Source organism: Selaginella moellendorffii, unplaced genomic scaffold (genome assembly GCF_000143415.4).
Source record: "Selaginella moellendorffii unplaced genomic scaffold, v1.0 SELMOscaffold_53, whole genome shotgun sequence".
Taxonomy (NCBI): Eukaryota; Viridiplantae; Streptophyta; class Lycopodiopsida; order Selaginellales; family Selaginellaceae; genus Selaginella; species Selaginella moellendorffii.
Genome location: NW_003314314.1, coordinates 1,022,807 through 1,043,543, shown reverse-complemented (window position 1 = coordinate 1,043,543; position 20,737 = coordinate 1,022,807). Strand labels below are relative to the sequence as shown.

The 20,737-nt window shown below is 51.5% G+C and overlaps 9 protein-coding genes across 11 annotated transcripts; 6 read left to right on the top strand and 3 right to left on the bottom strand.

Annotated features, from left to right (window-relative positions):
• Positions 1-119: 119 nt before the first annotated feature.
• Positions 120-2,886, top strand: LOC9660920 (putative clathrin assembly protein At5g57200). The gene is made up of 15 exons (XM_002982380.2): positions 120-242; positions 296-365; positions 450-547; positions 607-748; positions 809-912; positions 967-1,059; positions 1,117-1,167; positions 1,228-1,293; positions 1,353-1,418; positions 1,472-1,552; positions 1,606-1,686; positions 1,747-1,905; positions 1,969-2,044; positions 2,100-2,227; positions 2,297-2,886. Exons 1-15 carry the CDS (start codon positions 150-152, stop codon positions 2,648-2,650), a joined length of 1,662 nt encoding a protein of 553 aa, XP_002982426.1. The 5' UTR covers positions 120-149; the 3' UTR covers positions 2,651-2,886.
• Positions 2,887-2,930: 44 nt separating this feature from the next.
• LOC9636243 lies at positions 2,931-4,898 on the top strand. Its single transcript, XM_024687318.1, has one exon. It carries the CDS (start codon positions 3,298-3,300, stop codon positions 4,804-4,806), a length of 1,509 nt encoding a protein of 502 aa, XP_024543086.1. The 5' UTR covers positions 2,931-3,297; the 3' UTR covers positions 4,807-4,898.
• Positions 4,899-4,997: 99 nt separating this feature from the next.
• LOC112350691 (pentatricopeptide repeat-containing protein At4g02750-like) lies at positions 4,998-7,223 on the bottom strand. Its single transcript, XM_024687317.1, has one exon. The coding sequence runs from the start codon at positions 7,219-7,221 to the stop codon at positions 5,056-5,058; it is 2,166 nt and encodes a 721-aa protein (XP_024543085.1). The 5' UTR covers positions 7,222-7,223; the 3' UTR covers positions 4,998-5,055.
• A 76-nt stretch (positions 7,224-7,299) lies between these two features.
• Positions 7,300-9,222, top strand: LOC112350705 (pentatricopeptide repeat-containing protein At4g02750-like). The gene has a single exon (XM_024687372.1). It carries the CDS (start codon positions 7,300-7,302, stop codon positions 9,220-9,222), a length of 1,923 nt encoding a protein of 640 aa, XP_024543140.1.
• On the bottom strand, positions 9,165-14,266 carry LOC9660919 (WD repeat-containing protein 11). Its single transcript, XM_024687313.1, has 20 exons — positions 13,196-14,266; positions 12,871-13,129; positions 12,604-12,691; positions 12,366-12,550; positions 12,183-12,319; positions 12,066-12,132; positions 11,834-12,008; positions 11,669-11,774; positions 11,539-11,614; positions 11,299-11,481; positions 11,085-11,251; positions 10,939-11,032; positions 10,696-10,888; positions 10,359-10,639; positions 10,199-10,305; positions 10,008-10,152; positions 9,864-9,956; positions 9,742-9,815; positions 9,638-9,691; positions 9,165-9,581 (listed from the first exon to the last, which is right to left on the bottom strand). The coding sequence occupies exons 1-20, from the start codon at positions 14,203-14,205 to the stop codon at positions 9,326-9,328; spliced, it is 3,750 nt and encodes a 1,249-aa protein (XP_024543081.1). The 5' UTR covers positions 14,206-14,266; the 3' UTR covers positions 9,165-9,325.
• Positions 14,235-15,157, top strand: LOC9660918 (F-box protein At5g39250). The gene has a single exon (XM_002982378.2). The coding sequence runs from the start codon at positions 14,280-14,282 to the stop codon at positions 15,102-15,104; it is 825 nt and encodes a 274-aa protein (XP_002982424.2). The 5' UTR covers positions 14,235-14,279; the 3' UTR covers positions 15,105-15,157.
• A 64-nt stretch (positions 15,158-15,221) lies between these two features.
• LOC9660917 (wall-associated receptor kinase-like 20) lies at positions 15,222-17,665 on the top strand. Its single transcript, XM_024687316.1, has 4 exons — positions 15,222-16,270; positions 16,332-16,382; positions 16,437-17,517; positions 17,571-17,665. Exons 1-3 carry the CDS (start codon positions 15,415-15,417, stop codon positions 17,510-17,512), a joined length of 1,983 nt encoding a protein of 660 aa, XP_024543084.1. The 5' UTR covers positions 15,222-15,414; the 3' UTR covers positions 17,513-17,517; positions 17,571-17,665.
• LOC9636242 (probable plastid-lipid-associated protein 4, chloroplastic) lies at positions 17,595-18,855 on the top strand. 3 transcript variants are annotated; one of them, XM_024687333.1, is made up of 7 exons: positions 17,599-17,640; positions 17,693-17,994; positions 18,047-18,160; positions 18,226-18,324; positions 18,377-18,451; positions 18,514-18,581; positions 18,628-18,855. In XM_024687333.1, exons 2-7 carry the CDS (start codon positions 17,695-17,697, stop codon positions 18,713-18,715), a joined length of 744 nt encoding a protein of 247 aa, XP_024543101.1. In that variant the 5' UTR covers positions 17,599-17,640; positions 17,693-17,694; the 3' UTR covers positions 18,716-18,855. The 3 variants fall into 3 exon arrangements, with proteins under 3 accessions (XP_002982422.2, XP_024543101.1, XP_024543100.1); XM_024687332.1 differs by having other exon boundaries at positions 17,686-17,994; XM_002982376.2 differs by having other exon boundaries at positions 17,595-17,994; positions 18,637-18,853.
• Positions 18,713-20,590, bottom strand: LOC9636241 (S-adenosylmethionine synthase 2). The gene is made up of 2 exons (XM_002982265.2): positions 20,312-20,590; positions 18,713-20,124 (listed from the first exon to the last, which is right to left on the bottom strand). Exons 1-2 carry the CDS (start codon positions 20,573-20,575, stop codon positions 18,943-18,945), a joined length of 1,446 nt encoding a protein of 481 aa, XP_002982311.2. The 5' UTR covers positions 20,576-20,590; the 3' UTR covers positions 18,713-18,942.
• Between the last annotated feature and the right edge of the window lie 147 nt (positions 20,591-20,737).

Here is a 20,737-nt window from a genome sequence, read left to right as displayed (position 1 = left end):
GTGGGCTTTATGAATGAGAAAATGGAGAGTGTTTGTTTTTATTTAGGTCTCAGATCCATGGAGGAGCATGGCGGGGGAGGATGAGCGCGCAATTGGATTTGCGCAGCTCCTAGGTCACTAGATCGCGTCGCTAGGGTAAGCTCAGAGCTATGGCCGGTGGATCTAAGACGATTCGCAAAGCTCTCGGCGCGCTCAAGGATTCCACCAAAGTCGGCCTCGCCAAGGTTAACAGCGAATTCAAGGTACTGTTCTTGCGGTCTCTCCGATTGATCGATGCCGATTTCTCTCCTCCCAGGACTTGGACATTGCAGTGGTCAAGGCGACGAATCATGTCGAGTGCCCTCCCAAAGAGAAGCATGTCAGAAGTAAGTGAGATTTAGCCATCAAGTTCCTTAGCATGAATTGGATTGTATCATCTCAATCGATTTCTTTTTTCTTACTCGCCGCAGCGATCTTCCTTGCCACCTCGGCCGCCAGGCCCAGAGCAGACGTTGCCTACTGCATTCACGCTCTTGCCAGGCGCATCTCCAAGACCCACACTTGGACCGTAAGTAAGCTCGTAGTTGAGAAACACGCGAATCCGGGACTTATGCTCTTTGCTCACAGGTAGCCCTCAAGGCGCTCATGGTGATCCACCGGACACTCAGAGAGGGGGATCCAACGTTTCGCGAGGAGCTCATTAATTATTCACGGAACCGAGCGCATATCCTCAACCTGTCCAATTTCAAGGACGATTCTAGTCCCAACGGTACGCAAGGCAATCTGTTCATCTTCTTTGTAGATGTTGATTATACTTTGAACTTACCAGCATGGGACTACTCGGCTTGGGTCCGAACTTACGCATTATTTCTCGAGGAGCGGCTCGAGTGCTTTCGGATTTTGAAATACGATGTCGAGTCAGAGCGCTCATCGGTTAGTCCTCGCACTCGTTTTCCCCGGTACAATGAGTGAGCATTGATGGAACAGGGTCACAGCAGAACCAGGGAGCTCGACACAATCGACTTACTAGAACAGTTACCTTCTCTACAACAGCTTCTGCATCGCCTTATGGGATGCCAGGTTTACTTTCATTCATGCTTACAAAATACGAGTCCGTAATTCTTGAAAAAAATTCAGCCTGAAGGAGCTGCCACGAGCAACCACGTGATCCAGTACGCTTTGGGTCTGGTATGCTTGATTCAGTCCGAAACATTTGTAGTTGCTGATCATGACTTTAAATCATCGCAGGTTTTTAAAGAGAGCTTCAAGCTTTACAGAGCAATAAATGACGGGATTATCAATCTTGTAGACAAGGTTGGTAATAATCTGCTTTGTAGTATTCTAGTTCGTAATTGTTTTTCTTTCTGCTCTAGTTCTTTGAGATGCAACGACATGACGCTATAAAGGCTTTGGAAGTCTACAAAAGAGCAGGGCAGCAGGTAAATTCAAGTTTATTGTTGTCGTCAAAGTATCATCTACACAGTGATTACAGGCAGAAAGGCTATCAGAATTTTACGAAATCTGCAAAGGGTTGGATCTCGCTAGGAGCTTCCAGTTTCCTACCCTTGAACAGGTATCCACCAATGAGTTCTTCATTGACTATACATCTTCTTTTCTGGTTTCTAGCCTCCTCAATCATTTTTGACCACGATGGAAGAGTATGTTAAAGATGCACCTCGTCTCGCTATAGTACCAAAGGACCTTGCGGTAAGCTAACTGAAGCTGGCAGCACGTTGCATTGCTGATGAATCTACTTTGTTTTGGAAGCTCGAGTATAATGGAGAACGTCTCATATCTAATCGGATCGCTGCGGCTCCAACAGAACCAGAGCCTGTTGACGAACCCGCACCAGAAGCTCCACCAGCACCAGCACCAGCACCACCAAAACCAATTCAAAGCTCCGCGTTCGAGAGCAATGATCTTCTGGTAAGCAATGGCTTGTCTGGCTTGTCTCTCGTTCATTATTGACATAGCCGTTCATGGTCACAGGGCTTGGGAGAGATGGCTCCAAGCCCTTCAGCATTGGACGAAAGCAATGCGCTGGCACTAGCCATTGTTCCTTCCGGTAAGTGATTAGCATTCAGTTCATCGTAACGAACGAACGAAATATATACGGCCAGGTCCAACGGCAAATGGCACTTCGGAGTCAAATGGAGCCTGGGCACCACAGAGTGGCACGACCGGTTGGGAGCTGGCTCTAGTGACCAATCCCAGCAGCAACGAGAATGCTGTCAGCTCGAGCAGACTGGTATGGTAACCTTGTTTGCAACTTTTCTGTGTATCTCTTGACACACACTTTTGCTTCTTCGTTTCACAGGCCGGTGGTTTTGACAAGCTGACGCTTGACAGCCTATACGACGACGCGCTATCCAGACGACCGCAGCAACAGTACGCAGGAGGGGCGGGGACGAGCTACGGCGGACCACCGCAGATGATGAATCCATTCGACACAATGAACCACGACCCGTTCATGGCTTCTGGCAAGTTTGCTCCTCCGCCGAATGTACAAATGGCAGCCATGGCTCAACATCAGCAGGCACTCTTCTTGCAGCAGCAGCAGCAGCAGCAGATGATGAGTCGCAATCCTCACAATCCTTTCGGTGTTCCCGCGCCGCCAAATGCAAATCCACAGTTCCAAAACAATCCTTTCGGGAATCCGGGCCTAATATGATACACTGCGCGAGCGATGCTTGTGAGTTTTCAGGAATTTTTTTTTTTTGTGGCCCCTCGTCTCATTCTCTTCGCATTATTCTTCCGGTAGCATTATGCTTCTGATCATCGATTTGTGTTCCTTTTTTTTCTACTTTGTAGTAGACACTACCATCTGCATTCAGATGACGCTTTGTATTTGATGAGAAAGTTGATTCTTTATACGTACTGATCAAACAGGAGTGCTTTTTTACTCTACCAACTTTGATTTCACCTTTCACTTTTACTCTTTACCGTGGAATTTTCCATGTTTAATCTTCTCGTTATAGTCAACGGAAACTAAATGGAAGGGGAAAGAGGAGGCAACGCGGCTTCCTGTTTTTCTAGGGTTTGCAGTAGCGCAGGGGGGAAAGGTCTTTTATCTTTTTGTGGGCGGTTGGTGCGATGATAGGAGTGGCGCGGCGGTGGCGGAATCGGCGTCGTCGTGAATGGCATGAGGTTGAGAGGCGAACAGCAATCATGCCGCTACAGTCGATTCATTCTCGCTGTTTGATCCTCGTGGGTGGGAATCACACCGCCGCCCGCTTCTGTGCTCGCTAGGCCACTCCAAATTGTCCCCCTGGGTTTGTACAGCAATTCCAAGATTCTTTTCCCCCCATCGATCGATCCATGGGGTGGATCAGGCACGGCTCTCTCCTCCGCCCCCTCTTCCTCGCCTTGATTCTTACCCTAGTCTCCTTCCTCTCCATCAAGCTCGTCTATGATCCGGGGGCGCGGCCGGCGGCGGCGGCCAAGATCAAGTGGCAGCCGCGGCAGCAGCTCATGATCGCGGAGGAATTCGCGGCGACGGGCGAGGATCTCACGCTGCGCCACCGCTTCTCCTCCTACGACGAGTACCTCCAGCTCCAGCTGCGCAAGACGAGCGACGCCAAGCTGCGCAAGATCTGGACGAGCAGGGACTGGCGGCGCAAGGTGGATGCGTTTGGGGCAATCTTCCGGCGGCTCATCCAGCGCGATCTCCTCCGCCGGGAATCCAAGGCGCTGTGCATCGGCGCCAGGGTAGGGCAGGAGGTCCTCGCTCTCAGGGAGAATGGCGTGGTGGATTCCACTGGCATCGATCTCGTGCCGGCGCCGCCGCTGGTGATCCGTGGCGACATCCACAGCCATCCCTTCCCCAGCGACACTTTCGACTTCGAATTCTCCAACGTCTTCGATCACGCCCTCTTGCCATCGCGATTCGTGTCGGAGATCGAGCGCACGCTCAAGCCAGGGGGAATTGCGGTGATCCACGCCATCATCCACGCCCGCGGCGACAATTTCTCCGCCAACCAGCTGCGCAGCCTGGATCCGCTGGTGGCGCTCTTCGAGAGATCCGAGGTCGTGGAAGTCCGGGCGGTGGACGCGTTTGGGCTAGACACGGAGCTAGTGATGAGGAAGAGGCCGATCCAGCCGTCCAGCTGTACGCCCAAGATCTCGCGCCACACGATGCGCCTCGCGGAGCCGTTGATCGTCCAGGAGCCGGCCAAGCCGTGGATAGTGCTCAAGCGCAACGTGGCCAAGATCCAGTACCTGCCACGCCTGCTCGACACGTCGGACTTCCACGGCCGGAGCCGCCACGTGTACGTGGACGTTGGCGCGCGCACGTACGGCTCCAGCATTGGCGGCTGGTTCAAGAAGGCGTACCCGACGTACGGCAGGAACTTCACGGTGTACGCCATCGAGGCTGACGCGGCATTCCACGCTGGCTACGCCAAGCGCCGGGACGTGACGCTGCTGCCGTACGCCGCGTGGACGAGGAACGAGACGCTGATGTTCGGTACGGCGGGCGACGACAGCATGGGGAGGATACAGTCGGCGTCCTCGTCGGCGCCGCGTCGGACGTCCACGTCGGTGCAGGGCTTCGACTTTGCTGCCTGGCTGGCGGACACGGTGGCGCCCAGCGACTACGTGGTGATGAAGATGGACGTGGAGGGCACGGAGTTTGAGCTGCTGCCCAGGCTTATCGAGAGTGGCGCGATTTGCCTGGTGGACGAGCTCTTCCTCGAGTGCCATTACAACCGCTGGCAAAAGTGTTGCCCGGGCGAGCGGAGCGCAAAGTACAATCGCACTTACACCCAATGCCTGGCTTTGTTCCAGTCTCTCAGGGCCTCTGGGGTCCTTGCTCATCAATGGTGGTGAAAATTTTTTTTTCTCTGATTGTGTATCTGATTGTGTAGTGATCACACACAACTATATCATGGGTAATAGCGAATGAGTGCCAAATCTCATCATCTCATGGTAATCATCCTCTGCAACGTGTTGTTTTTGCATTGTTGGTGGCAAAGTATTGTTGTTTTTGCTTTGTTTGTGATTTCTAGTGATGCTCGTCATTTGCTTTTGTTGGTGATGATATTGGCAATTGGGGAAAAGATCTAAAACCTTGCAAAACTATGAAGTGACAGTGTTAGACAAGAGCAAATACCGCGATGAATGTCTCGAGCGATCGAGCTTCCTGCTCGCTCGCTTCGCTCTCTTAACATCCCCATGAACTCTACAGGCGCCCAGCAGTGTCATCCACGTAACAGTGTCGGCTTCAAACGGCATTTCTTTGATGAGATTTTCGGCTCCTTCCAGCCTTCCCGTTCGTCCCAGGAGATCAACCATGCAGCCATAGTGTTCTTGGCAAGGTTGGATGCCATAGTCATTCACCATTGAGGAGAAGTATTCCTGGCCATCTTTCAAGAGCCCTGCATGGCTACACACGAACAAGACAACTATGAACGTCACGTCGTTGGGTCGAATGCCTTCCAAGTCCTTGGAATCGAAGGTTTCGAGAGCCTCGTCGACATGCCCGTTCTGTCCATAGGCTGCGATCATGGAGTTCAAGGCCACCACGTCTTTCCTCCCGAGATCATCGTAAACTTTCCTCGCGTTGTCCAGGCTCCCGCATTTTCCATAGAGATTGATCAGAGCACTCCCGAGCAGTGACTTGTCTAGCCTGAATCGCCGGCTCTGGATCTCCGAGTGAACGATCTTTCCAAACTTGAGCAAGTGTAGATTTGCACAAGCCTCCAGAACCACCGCAAAGGTAACTTCGTCCGCTTGAACGCCTTGAATGTCCATCATTCGAAACGAGAGAATAGCATCCTTGCAGCGATGGTTCTGGGAGTATCCCGCGATCATCGCATTCCAGGACACAGTGTTTCTTCTCTCCATCTCGTCAAACAATGCCTTGGCCTCCTCGAGGCGACCATTTGATGCGTAGGCTGTGATCATAGAGTTCCAAGAAACAATATCACGATTGGGAGACTTCTCAAACAATCTCTTCGCCTCTTCCAGATTGCCATCCTCTGCGTAAGCGACGATCATAGTATTCCAAGACACGGCATTGCGATTTGGCATCTTGTCAAACAGGGCTCTTGCTTGGTCGATATGTCCATTTTGGGCATAGGCCGCAACCATGGAAGTCCAGGACGAGACATCGTGGTGAGGCATCAAATCAAAGAGCTTCTTTGCTTCTTCCGGGAATCCTTTCTGGGCATATGCCGAAACCAAGGCATTCCAAGATACCACATTTCTCTGTGGCATCTCCATGAATATGCTCATCGCTTCTTTAAAGTCCCCCTTCTCGGCATACGCCGTCATCATAGCCGTCCACGAGACCACATTCCTCTGCGTCATCCGATCAAACAACTCTCTCGCCTCGTAAAGCTGACCGTTCGCTGCGTAAGCTCCAATCATGGCGTTCCACGTGGCAGCGTCCTTCTCAGGCATCCGCTTAAACAAGTCCTCCGCTTCGTCCATTTGCCCGTTCTGGGCATATGCCGTGAGAAGAATGTTCCATGAAACCGGATCTTTAATAGTCATGGCATCAAAAAGGCTCCTTGCCTGTGCCAAAAGCCCGTTTTGCGAATATGCCGATAACATTGCGTTCCAGGACACTACGTCACGCTTGGGCATCTTGTCAAAGATATTCTTTGCCTCGGCAAAATCCGTGTTTTGGGCATATGCCGAAAGCATAACATTCCACGTCACCACATTCTTTTGTGGCATCTTGTCGAATAATTTCCTGGCCTCTTCGATTTGCCCATTGTGTGCATATGCTGTGATCATAACCGTCCACGAAACAACGGTTTGATTTGGAGAGCTGTCAAAGACTCTCTTCCCCTCTTGTAGATTCCCATTCTGGGCATATGCCGTGGCCATGGCGTTCCAGGAGATGGAATCTTTGTGAGGCATTTGATCAAACAGGCACTTTGCCTCTTGAATTCCCCCGGACTGTGCGTAAGCAGTGAGCATGGAGTTCCAGGACACGAGATCTGGCCGAGAAATCCTGTCAAACACCAGCTTTGCCTCATCGACATGCCCGTTTTGGGCGTAGGCTCCCAGCAGCAAATTCCACGAGAAGATGTTTGGATTCGCGATCCCATCAAACACGAGCTTCGCATCTTTCACGCTGCCGCATTTTCCATACATCTCGATCAAGCGATTGCAGAGGAAACGATTCCTCGAGTGTGGGCTCGCCAGGAGATCGGCATGGATTAGCCTTCCCGTGTCGAGGTCGCGCGCCCTAGCGCACGCACTGACCAGGGAGGCATATCCCTGCGCATCCATTTCAAATTCAAATCCAAGAGTCTGGGCGGGGAGATGTTCTTGGGCATTTGCTGGTCGATTACATGATGGGCTTCTACGATGGATCGTCGCGACTGCCTTGCGGTGATTCAATCTTGCAAAACTCTTCCTTTTCTGGAGAGCTTCCACGCGAAGATAGAAAACCGAGTTGGATCTCACGATTTGTTCCTCACAAACAAGCTCATCGAAGCCTATGGGAAATGCCGGGGTTTAAAGCAAGCCAAAGCGATCTTCGATGCTCTCGGCAAGAAAGACTGTTATTCCTGGAATCTTATGATATCCGTATACATACGAAACAGTCAGCTAGACGAAGCCAAGCTGCTGTTTGACACAATGCCAGATCGGACACTGGTGTCGTGGACTGCTACGATGGCAGCATATGCCCAGAATGGGAATCTTTCTCTGGCAAAGCAATTCTTTGATCGCATGCCAGAGAGGAATCTTATTTCCTGGACCGCAATGCTGACTGGATATGCCCAAAGTGGGCAAGTGGAAGAGGCCAAACGCATCTTTGAAGCCATGCCACTTCGGAATCTTGTGTCTTGGACTGGTATGGTTGCGGCATATGCTTTGAACGGGCATCTGGAAGATGCCTTACGTCTGTTTAACAAGATGCCTGAGAGAGATCCCGTTTCCTGGAACGCGCTTATTTCTGCATATGCTCAGGATGGGAATCTTCAAGAAGTTAAGGCCTTGTTTGATAAAATGCCGCAGAGGAGCATGGTATCGTGGACGTCAATGCTGGTGGCATATGCTAAGAACGAGCATCTAGACCATGCTAAGAAAATGTTTAGAGAGATGCCTCAAAGGAATCTCGTTGCCTGGACGTCTATGATTGGAGCATATGCCGGTGATGGGTATCTAGAGCAAGCCCAGGGAGTATTCGATGAGATGCCCGAGTGGGAAGTGATATCTTGGAATGCTCTGCTCTCGGCATATGCCCAGGCAGGGAATCTTAAAAAGGCAGAGGAGATTCTTAGCAAAATGCCGGAGAAGAATCTGGTAACGTGGAACGCCATGGTGGCGGGATATTCGCAAAGCGGATATCTGCGGGAGTCCATCACAACTTACGAAAAGATGCCGGAGCACAACGTAGTGTCGTCGACAGCAGTGATTGCCGCCTACGCCGAAAGCGGGAAAGTCGAGGAGGCTAGGTGCTTGTTTGAAAGCATGCCTGAGAAGGATCTCATCTCTGCCTGTGCCTTATTATTTGCTTATGCCCAAAACGGGTATATGGACGAAGCCAAAATTTTGTTCCAAAGCCTGAAAGAGCACACGATCATACTATGGACTGGAATGGTGGCGGCTTATGCGCAATGTGGTTGTCTAGAAGAAGCCAAGCAGCTATTCGATCAAATGCCTGAGAAGAACATAGTGTCGTGGAACGCTATGTTTTCTGCTTATGCCCAAAAGGGTCATCTACACTTTGCAAGGGATATGTTTGCCAGACTTCCCGAGCGAAACACCGCTACATGGAACGCTCTGATTGCAGCAAATACCCAAACCGGCCATCATTCCGAGGCTTTGGAGACGTTTCACACGATGCAAATGACGGAGGTGTGCGACGACACGAGCCTGGTGCTTGTTCTCTTGGTTTGCAGTCGAGCAGGAAACGTGAAAACGAGCAAGTTTGTGTTCCAGTCGATTAGCATGGACTACCACGTCGAGTTGACGAAGCAGCACTTTGGGTGCATGGTGGATCTGCTGGGACGAGCTGGGCATCTGCGGCATGCCAAAGATCTCATCGCCAACATGCCCTTCCTGCCCGACGGCCTCGAGTGGCGATGCTTTCTCGGTGCGTGTCGAAGTTTCAATGACACTGCTCGAGGGGCTATGGCGGCCAAATCCGCTCTAGCACACGAGGAGGACGCTGCGGCTTTCGTGTTGCTGGCGAACACGTATACTGACACTGGAAAATCCGTCTCGAATAACAGAGATGAAGAGCTTGAATTCGATGAAGCAAATGTGCTTCAAATGCACTGATAAACTTGAAAACCACCGTCAAGATCAGCGCTAAAAAATCTTATTGTCGAGAAACGACTCTGTACCTCGCATTTGTGCTGCTCGGAAATTTTTTCCGATCTTGTCAGTAGAAGTTGAGACCACTGCACTGCTGAGACAAGCGGCGTTGGTGATGTGAGTAGAACTCGCAGACTGCGTTGACATCTTCCATGTGTTGGGCTAAGTCACCAGGCAAATCTAGACTGTCCAACTTCGACCCGACCCCGGCTTTTGCTTCGTGACAAGCAAGGAGGAAAAGAGCTGCAACGTCCGGGCACTGAGCATTCAGAGCTCGAAGCGCATCGGACAATGCCCCTGCCGCCACGAATAGTGTCAAAGCCCTGCATTGCGAATGGAAGTTGCATGAGAAAAAATGAGGGACTTGGAGATAACTCACTTCCAGATGTTATGCTCTGTTTGTAAAACATGCTCCGCCCAACGCTCCAAAACTCTGCAAAAGATTTGTGTTAAACAAGGACAAAATCCAAAGCGTCAGGCTACCTCGAGAGCTCTGGCCCGCTTAGTTTCGATGCAGCAAGAGTGCAGGCATCCTCCCAACGACCAGCATCTTGGAGCTGGAGAACCAAAGGTAAATTACAGAAATGGAAGTGCCAGGGGATTACCTGTGAGCATGCTTCTTGATAACGCCCAACAGCGCAAAGCAAATGTGTGCCACCAAGTGAATCGTCCGTGGCCACCATATTCGCGGCAACAACCTGCGTTCAAGTAGAATTATACATAGATGTTTACGACCATCTAGTTCTTACTTTGATTGCTAGCTCATGTAGTCCCGGAGAGACAGCTGCGGCGAGAGTTACAGCCCGAAGAGCGTCAACATAAAAGTGAGGATTCTCTGGAGGTGTAGCCAGGAGCAGTGTGACAGCAGCTTCGAAATCTCCAGCAGATACATATCTATCAAACGTGTGAAAACCGAAGCACAAGCCACGAAAAGACTTACTCATGTACTAGCTTTTGTGCTGCCTCATCTCCCCCAAGCGTTTTGTGCCATGATATTCGTTCTTCGGATACCGCACGGACAGTAGCTCGATCGCAGGCAAAAGCTGCCTGCATAACAAATTTAGGCATCATAATGTCTACAGTATGAACGTAAGGCAGACCATCTTCTTCGTCGACCAAGTTTGTTCTTTACGCGAATTCTCGTTATCGTTTGATAGCTTGGCAGACCCCTGCTCCCTGAAAGAACTTAAACTTTCTTTCAAAGTTGGAGCAGGCTCAGTGGGTCCATCAACCAAGAGTGCAAGCGCTCTCGGAAGCTGTAGCCAGAATAACGCCTCAAAGTAATTTCCAAAATGTGCAGCCGCAAATGCCAGCCGGGAAGCACATCCTTGTTTGCTTAAAGCTGTGTAATTACGTATACTTTGAGCATCCAGCAACCGTCCTGATTGCATACACCATTTTAGCATGTAGAAAATTAACAAAAACACGAGAGCTTGCCTGTCCTACGAAATGGTTCTAGTGCCTTCAACAATATTTCCAAAACCACAGAGTCTCCGATAGCGGGAAGATTGGTCTCCAGGAGAAACTGGCGTAAATCTCCAGAAAATTCAACCAAACTTTTGGATCTGTCCACAGGTGATGTACCAAACCACGAAGCAGAAACTCCGGTTTGTAGAAGTATACGAAAAGCCTGCAATTCGTGAATTGAAGTTACAAACTCTAGGTTGGAAACAGTATTACCGAAGCTTGTGGATAAGGAAGTAGCGCGGGCGAATAAACTGGCATTGGTCTTGATTTCTCCCAAGATGCCACCATCGACCTTGATCCACGGCCTCTGTAGGGATCATAAGAAAGTTTAATTCGATATGCAAACACGAAAAACTCACTTCGTGGTTTGAATCTCAAGCATCCTAAAGCTCCCGTCAGCACCAACTAGGCATAATTGTAGCGGATCCTGTTTCTCTATGCGCAAAGGGTACCAGTCAAGCTCTAGCACAAGCATTCCAGCCAGCTGAGGTTGTACAAGCGAGTTGGCCACAGGGTCTTGTGTATCCTGTATTAACTAGTTAGGAAAGAAAACCTTCCAGAAGGTATGTTTACCAGATCATAAACCGCAAACGTGTTGTCATTGAACAAAACTGCGACGCGTCCTCTAGTCGAGTCATTTGCGGACACTGGGGCGAATTTAATTCTTCGAATACCTCCCCTGTGGGTGTTGAACGAAGATGATGAACCAGATGTCACATCCCACCACCGAAGATTTCCAACACGATCTCCCATAACCTGTGAAAGAAACACAAGATGGTAATGTGCATCGACGATGACATTGAAAACATTTACCACATGGGGCATCCGATATGCCATTGCAGTGACTAGAACATCCGTCAATACAAACGATGACACAGGCCATTTGGGCCTGCCAGATAGATAAAACTCAATTACATTGGAAACCAGAAGTGGAAACGCTTACTTGAAGTCGCGAACTCTTCTGCCCCGAAGCTCAAACACTCCTAGCGAACCATTTACTAAAGCGAATGCAAAACTTTCGGCTGTTTCGTCTTGTTGCGATGCGTCCGCTGGCAAAATAAATAACCGAACTAAGTGATCACAATGAAGGTGCTTTGATTGTCCTGACCTTGATCATCACCAGCCGGAGATGCGTTAGCTGCAGCAACAGTGGAAGCTATAGTCGGGCGTTCTCGATATGCAAGAGATGGTCGATGCGATGGTAATTGCGGCGGGTCCGAAGGCTTCGGTGCTGGTGGCAATGCCCATTCCATCACAGTAAACGGCAACGCCAAAGATCGAAGCTATCAGAACAGAAATGTTTTTCACTAAAAAGCAAATGAGAAAAAGAAGGAAAATACCATTTGAGGATTTTTCGTCATAGCCCATACTTCTGCTGGAGCCTCCCGGAACAGAATCAGCATGTATCTGATTAAAAGGCACTTTAAGTAGGAGTAACACAAGCAAAACTAGGCTACCTTCCAGAAGGGGAGGTCCGAAGAGCTCGCATTGGCGCTCTCTCAGGCTTTTGAAGAACGCGAAAGCATCGACTTTGGCCACTCCGTATACAAGTCAAAACAAGTTTGTTAATAAATCCACCTCCTTTTCCTTTCACCTGCGCTATAGTGAGCAAAATCGTGATGAAAGGTTGACAAATTTACCTCCGTATATGAAAAAGAAACGAGACGCGTATTTCCCAGCCAACGAATTCCTCGAACAGCATTGTTGTTATGTACAGAGAACGAGGATGTGATTGCATGGGCAGAGGGATCATGAAGCTCTAAAGTTCCCGACTGTGTGGCTAAAGCAACAAGTGGGACAGATGGTGCCGCCGCATTTCCACCACCTGACGAAATGGAAAACCGCTTGTTAAAGAGCCTACGACACAAAAAGTTTTACCTGACATGGTTGCTAGCAAGGAAGGCACGGCGACCGCTAAAGTTATCACAGAAGATGGCAGGAGATGTAGTTGTCCAGTTAATTCTAGCTGCAGCTCAAGAAGAAGAGCAAATCCCACTGTCACGGCTGCAAGGATACCATTCCGTGTAGCTAGATTAATCAACGAGCATGAAAGTCACACCTAGCTGCTTGCTAAGTTCATGCATGCCGTACTCAACCATAACCAACACCTAAACTGCAATGCGACCAAGGAACAGAAAAACTTACTTGAAAGGCGAACTCAACATTAGAGTTTTCGCTTAGCTGATGCAAAGAATCGTGCTTCATGCGCCACTCCCATAGTCTCCCATCGTCTGAAACCGAGACGAACGTTATATGAGCTTGCTGCTTCGGAGGCTCGAGCTCGACGCCATGGGGCATTCCAATCGGGCAGAAGGTGACGGCAAGCACGGAAGGCGGAGGAACCGGGGTCCCAAACGAGGGCATGAGGCTGTCAATCTGTACAATCGAAAAAACCTGGCTGTTCCTGCAATCATACGTTCGAGCGAGAAGAATTAGTATGAGAAAAAACAGAAAGACGTTTTATACTCACTCTTTTCTCTTCCAGCTGCTGAGCTTGCCGTCGACGTGAGCAAAGAACAAGAGCTCGCCACCCACGTCCGCCACCAAGTCAAGGAACTTTGCACAGCCGCGGGGTAGCGGCATGGACGAGAGTGTCATCCCCAAGTGTAAGTCGAAGACCACAATCTCTCTGGGAAGAACCACGTAGAGAATGCCCCGGCTGGCTCCAAACGACGAGGAGAAGTGGCATCGAGCAGAGGTTCCCATCATCATGGAAGGCAATGCAGCCGCAGTCGTGGAATTGGAAGCTCCTCCACCACCCGAGGACGGAGTTCCCCCTGTTCCACTGGCACTGCTAGCGCTACTGGACGATCGTTCGCGTTCGTCATGATCGCCAATGCTTCTAGCTTCCAGCTGATAACTCTTGGATAACACACTGTTGTTCTCGGTCCCAGTAACCAGTATCGAGAGAAGTAAACCTTTGACTCCCAGAGCACAGAGCTGGCGAGAATCCAAAGGATCGCAACGCAGGCAAGTGAGAGTATCCGCGGCGTCATACCTCCAGATCGCGGATCTCGAGCGAGGATCCCAGATCACGAGCAAATTCGCGCCATGGATTGCCGCCAGCAACCACGACGGATGCGAATGGATCCAGCAGAGATTATAAACGCCACCGCTGCTAGAACCGGTGTTCTTGTCATCCCCGAGCCAGGTCGCGACCAAACCCGAGCTCACATCCCAGATTGCGATCCTCCCCTGCCGATCGCCCGCCGCCAATTGGAGCTTTTGTGGAGCCGAGAGATCTTCCATGGCGGAATGGGGCAATCCCTGGGGCAGCCACTGCAATGCTGAGACATAGGACGCCGGGAGCGATGGCCGGGGCGCGGGCATTGGCAGCACGAGCAGCAGCTGCATGGATCGAACATCCACAAGAACGATCGCGCTACCGGCGCCATAGGCCAGCAGTCCGTGCGCGCTGCAATCCGCACACCCCGCATTCTCCCTGCTCGCCGGTCCCGGCATGACCATCGCCATCGCCATCGCAAGAGCCCTATAATGCAAACCCGCCCTAGGGTTAGGTCAAATAAGAGAGAGAAAACAGGGTCGTCGTCGCCATGGACGAGGAGGGCCAGATGGGCGAGGTGCTCAAGGAAGTCTTCCCCCTCCTCACGGGAAGGGATCTTGCGGCATGCATTTGCGTGTGCCGGCAGTGGCGAGACGTGGGCAGGGACGATTTCCTCTGGCGACGCCTCTGCGCTAGCCGCTGGCCATCGATCTGCCTCAATTCCAGCAATTCCCACCAGCGATCCACAATCGGATCATCCACAATTGGGGCAATTCGCGGCTACCGCAATCTCTTCTCCACAATCGCGAGGAGCAAGAGGAACCGAGCACTCCCGGCGCCCAAGCTGTGTTTCAGGGACCTGGAGTTCTACGTCGACGTGTGGGTAGGGCGGAGGTCCGTATACTCGGCCATTGTGGCCGGCCCGGTCGTACAGTCGCGGATCAAGGACCCGCCAGAGGGAATCTGCGACAGCATGCGACAGCATCTTCTCAGCAGCGAGTACAAGATGAGCGTCCCAGTGCTGCCCTATTTCCAGTTTAGCCCTAGCAGCGATGTCAGCGACAGCGACGATGGCGTTTGTAGCATGTCCATGCTCGTGAGGCGCAAGGACAGTGATCAGATCGCCACCATCATCGACGGCTCGCGGTTCACGTACGTGGACGGCCTGGAGAAGCGCGCGCACGCCTACGACTACCTCCACATCTCGCCGCTCTACCCGTTCCTCTCGGAGATTAGGGCTTGGGTGGCGCTGCTACTTGTGGAGAGGCCGCCAAATACGATGGCCGAGGTGTTTGGGATCGAGCTGGATTTCCTTGACACGGCTAGCTCCGATGATGAGGTCCTCTTGCTCCTCGACATCCTCGACTGGAAGTAAAAGTTAAACTGTGATGTCGTACCCCAGTAAATGTAAATTAAAATGTACGGCTATCAATTCTCTTACAAGTTTAAAATGATTCTGGGAACTTCTGCGAAACAGTGCTTGTGATTCGCGAGCCGATGATGATGATGAGAATACTACCTATGTTTGTATGCTTGCCTTGACCCGCATATAGAGACAAATTCAAGGAAACGGCGCAGTGGAAGCGAGAAGAAATTTCGGTGCTTTCTTCGCTGGCAAGCAGCGCCGCGATCCATTAGACCAGCAGCATTCTCTTCCTGATTGTCTTCCCAGGAAATTTTCATCCATGGCGCTCCCATTTCAATGCAGGAGGATTGGAATCCTCCAAACCCTCGCGCCCGCGGCGATCAAGATGCTAGCATTCTCCCTTCTTCTCCTCTACTTCTCCCAGATCTGCGATGGCGCTTCTCCCTATCAATGCCCTAGCTGCGGCAACGCGACGGTGCCATTTCCTCTCAGCACCGATCCATCCTGCGGCAGGCCAGACTACGCGATCATGTGCCGCCAGGGAAATCTCGAGCTCCAGGCGCTCAATGGCCGCTACTCGATCCAGCGCATCGACCGCGAGTCTCGAAATATCGTCATCTCCTCCATGCCGCTGGCGCCGGCGAGCTGCACGACGCTGGACGCGATCAATCCCTCGCCGGCCAGCGGCGGCAGTGGCGGCCTGGCGCTCAATCAAAGCCAGGCGTTCAATGTCACGAGCAGCAACACGATCCTGTTCCTCAACTGTTCTTCAATCTTGCTGCGATCGCCGCTCAATTGCTCCTCCAGTAGCGTCTGCCACCGCTACATCGATTCCACGCCCAGCGCTAGCGCCTGCCGGGGCGATAATCTCTGCTGTAGCTTCACGGCTGGGGGATCTAGCACATCCCACACTATCCGAACGAGAACCGATGGATTGGGCTGCTCGGCATACGTGAGCGTCGTGCGTATGGATCAGAGCTTAGATCCCAGGCAATGGAGCTATGGTGTGGAGCTGGGATGGGCGCCGCCCAGGGAGCTCCAGTGTGGCGGCGAGGGAGACGATTGCGACACCGAAGATTCATCGTGTAGGATGGATTCTACGAGCGGGGACTTCCGGTGCTTGTGTGATCCAGGCTACGTCTGGAATTCCGACGAAGGGGTTTGCTCCAGCACAGGTATGTGATCAAGAAATATTTTCGTTCGGAGTTTTAGGGTTCTTCGTTTCATGTCTCTCAGCTTGCAATGGCGCTGGCTGTTCGCGATCCAACAACGCGATCCTTATCGCAGGTAGGGACAGATTTCTTGCTCGATTCTCGTACACTAAAATGCTCGCTCTTCCAGGTCTTGCATCGGGAGGCGCGGTTTTGGCAGCAATACTAGCCACTGCGCTCTTCGTTGTCCACAAAAGAAGATCTAGGAGGGCGATGAAGCGGGCAAACAGGGCACAAGAGCTCGCACTGATCATGTCCAATGCTGGCGGAGGAAAAACTTCAAGGATCTTTACCGCGGGAGAGATGAAGCGTGCCACGAACAACTTTTCCAAGGAGAGGCTCTTGGGAACGGGTGGATTTGGAGAAGTCTACAAGGGAACTCTCGATGATGGAGTGGTCGTTGCGATCAAGCTGGCCAAGCTTGGAAACATCAAAGGCAGGGACCAGGTGATCAACGAGGTGCGCGTTCTCTCGCAAGTGAATCACAGGAACTTGGTCCGGATCTGGGGTTGCTGCGTTGATACTGGCGAGCCTCTAGTCGTCTACGAATACATTCCCAATGGCACTCTCTACGAATGGCTTCATGTGGGCAGAGGTTTTCTTGACTGGAGATCTCGGCTTCGAATAGCTTTGCAAACTGCCGAAGGTCTGGCCTATCTCCACTCAGCAGCGTATCCACCGATTTACCACCGAGACGTGAAGTCCAGCAACATACTACTCGATAACTCTTTGGTTGCCAGAGTTTGCGACTTTGGGCTGTCGAGGTTAGCCGAGCCAGACTTAAGTCACGTCTCCACTTGTGCACAGGGGACTTTGGGCTATTTAGACCCGGAGTACTACAGGAAGTATCAGCTGACAGACAAGAGTGACGTCTACAGTTTTGGTGTCGTTCTACTGGAGCTCGTTACGTCTCAAAAAGCCATCGATTTCTCCAGGGACCAAGATGACATCAACCTGGCAATGTATGTCATTGCGAGAACTGAGAGAGGGGACGTCATGGATGTTGTTGACAAAAGGCTACTTGATTTTCACAACGGTGATAACGCCTTCGAAGTCGTGACCAGAGAAACCATTGTTGGTGTGGTGATGTTGGCGCTTAATTGTCTTCGGGAGAGCAAAGACGAGCGTCCGACAATGAAGGAGGTCTCAGATGAGCTCAACTACATCATCGAGACGTACGATACAGCTGAGGTCTACAAATTCTAGCAAAGGTAGAAATTTTGTTTCATAATTTCTGATTCTTAACCTCACTCTGGTTCACCAGGAGCGGGTCAAGCAGAAGAAAAGTCGAGCTTGAGCTGTAAAACTTAACGTCACATTTAGATTTCTTCAAGGTAAGCAGAGATTTTCTCTTAGAAATCAAGACATTTCGCTGATAGGCCCTAGGCATGGCGTTGGCGAGTTTTCAAACAGCTTCCAGTAGGAATGGGCGACTTTCAGCGACACTGTCACCAGCCCTTGGGAAGTCAAGCGTGTTTATCATGCCTGAGATCGGTAGGAAACGTCAATTTCTCTCTTACCGTGTGGATGTAGCGCGTAGAATGCAAGCTACAAACAGGCTCAGCGAGGTATTGCCATTTCTGAAGCAAGGTGATAAAGATGCGGTGAAAAAGGAGCTTCTGTCAGAGATTGAGCCGCTGGACAGAGGGGCAGCAGCCACGGAAGACGATCGAATGCGTATCGACAAGGTATGGAAGAGCTTCATATCTGGCAAAAAAAATTATTTATCTTTGGAAACAGCTTGCTCAGAAGTTGGAGGCTTTAAATCCCACCAAAGCACCACTGAAGTCGCCTCTACTCAACGGAAAGTGGGAGCTTTTGTACACGACATCACAATCCATACTCAAATCGAACGTAAGTATACTCTGTATACTCTGTCTTTGCTACGGCTGACGTTGTAAACTGTTCCTCACGTGCAGCGTCCAAAGCTGCTGCGGCCGAATGGACCAATCTACCAGGCGATCAACAACGACACTTTGAGAGCTCAAAACTTAGAAACCTGGCCCTTCTTCAACCAGGTTGACGTAGTCAGTATTTCATGATATCCGATTCCTTATACTTGCGTTGTAGGTGACCGCAAATCTAACCCCTTCAAGCTCTTCCAAAGTGGTGGTCAATTTTGATTTCTTCAAAATCGCAGGCTTGGTAAAGTGTCAATCGCTGCTAGTGCATGTACAGGAACTCTAAAAAAAACACGTGCAATTCAGATTCCAATCAAGGCTCCAGGACGCGCACGAGGAGAACTGGATGTAACTTACCTGGACGAAGATTTGCGGTGAGCTTGAACGTTTTATGCGTTTCATGCTCTGATCAACTCCTAGCTGTTGCAGCGTCTCTCGCGGTGATCGGGGAAACTTGTTCGTGCTAAAGATGTTCGACCGGAGTTATCGAGTTCCAACACAAGGATAGAAGAAGAGTTGTCTTTTTCTTATTATCGAGCAAAAGCAGTATAACAAATGGGACACAGCGGAGGGGCTGGGAGGTACATCAATGCTTGTTAGGAGCTAGCTAGCAAAATACGCATGATCAAACCAATCTTTTCCAGTTTTTTTTTTTTTTTTTGTTCTTTTTTCCTTTCTTTTCGTCGTCGTTCCTGTGCTTCATTCTCACGTACTTTGTTCTTTGTTGGCCAGGTCTCAAGCATCAACCTTGTCGTACTTGAGTGGCTTTGTCGTCTCCCAGCTGAAGTCTGGGTCGTCCCGACCAAAGTGACCGTAGGCCGCCGTCTTCTGGTACCGCTTGTTCCCACCACGCTTCAAATCCAGATGAATCGCGATCATTCCCGGCCGGAAGTCAAAGTTCTCCTTGATGAGCTTGAGGATCTCACGGTCTGGAACCTTGCCAGTGCCATACGAGTCGACGAACACCGACAGCGGCTCCGGAACTCCAATGGCGTAAGACACCTGAACGATGCAGCGGCGAGCGAGCCCCGCCGCCACCACGCTCTTGGCCGCCTGCCGCACAATGTAGGCACCGCTGCGATCCACCTTGGTGGGATCCTTTCCGGAGAAGGCACCACCTCCGTGAGCTCCCCATCCGCCGTAGGTGTCAATGATGATCTTCCTGCCGGTCAGGCCAGCGTCGCCGTGAGGGCCGCCGATGACGAACCTCCCGGACGGGTTGAGATGGAAGATGGTCTTCTCATCCAGGTACTGCTCGGGGATCACCGGCTTGATAACGTACTCTCGCAGGTCCGCGGCGATCTGATCGTTGGTGACGGTCTCGTCGTGCTGGGTGGAGATGAGGACGGTGTGGACGCGGATTGGAACCATAGCTCCACCTTCGTTGCGGTACTCGACGGTCACCTGGGTCTTGCCATCCGGGCGGAGCCACTTGCAAGTTCCGTTCTTGCGGACCTCGGTGAGCTTGGCGCCGAGCTTGGTGGCCAGGACGTGGCTGAGCGGCATGAGCTCCTCGGTCTCGTCCGTGGCGTAGCCAAACATGTGTCCCTGGTCGCCGGCTCCGATCTCCTCGGGCTTCTTGGTGAGGTGGCCGTGGACGCCCTGCGCGATGTCGGGGCTCTGCTGCTCGATGTTGACGAGCACCTTGCACTTGTCCGCGTCCAGGCCGACGTCGTCCGAGGTGAATCCAATCCCGCGGCAGGTGTCGCGGACGATCTTCTCGTAGTCGACGTTGGCCTTGGTCGTGATCTCGCCGAAGATCATCACCATGTTGGTCTTGGTGCACGTCTCGCAGGCCACCTTGCTGTCCGGGTCCTGTTCCAGGCACGCATCCAGGATGGCGTCCGAGACCTGGTCGCAGAGCTTGTCCGGGTGACCCTCATTCACGGACTCCGAGGTGTACAAGAAGGAATCCATCTGTACGTTCACAAAAGAATCAAACTGTGAGAAGCGCCACCAAAAACCCTGTGAGCGGCGACAATCTAGGGAGAATCTAGGGAGAAAATGCGAAGGAAACCTAGGCGAGAAGAGAGAAGCAATAAATCTGGGAAACCTAGTCCTAGAACACGAAGATTCAAGCGGGGAATAACCCTGGCTCACTCACCTCGATTGGAATGCGAGCAGATCTGGAGGCGCCGCTGCGAGATCTGTGCTGCTGCCGGTGGTGCGCGATGGATTGCGCGGCGGATCGACGAGGAGGATATTGGGTCGGCACGAAGACGCAGTAGGCGCGCCCTGGGGCTTTTGAAGCAACCGGGGTCAACAAAAGCTCGCTGCTGGCCGCTCCAAGCTTACCAACCCTTCCCACGGTAGATAGACTGTGGCCAGCCGTACCGCCCGCTTTTGGATTTGTGCCACTGGCCCACATGGAGCGAATCCGTGACGCGAATATACTCGCCCGTTTCAAACCGCTGCCACGGTTCGAATCCCTCCCCTAAAATCCTAAAATTAGGGCACCACCATTTAAAGGCGCCACCTTTCCCTTTCGCTTTTCTTTACAAGATGGTCCATTCTTTTATGTCGAGTGTCG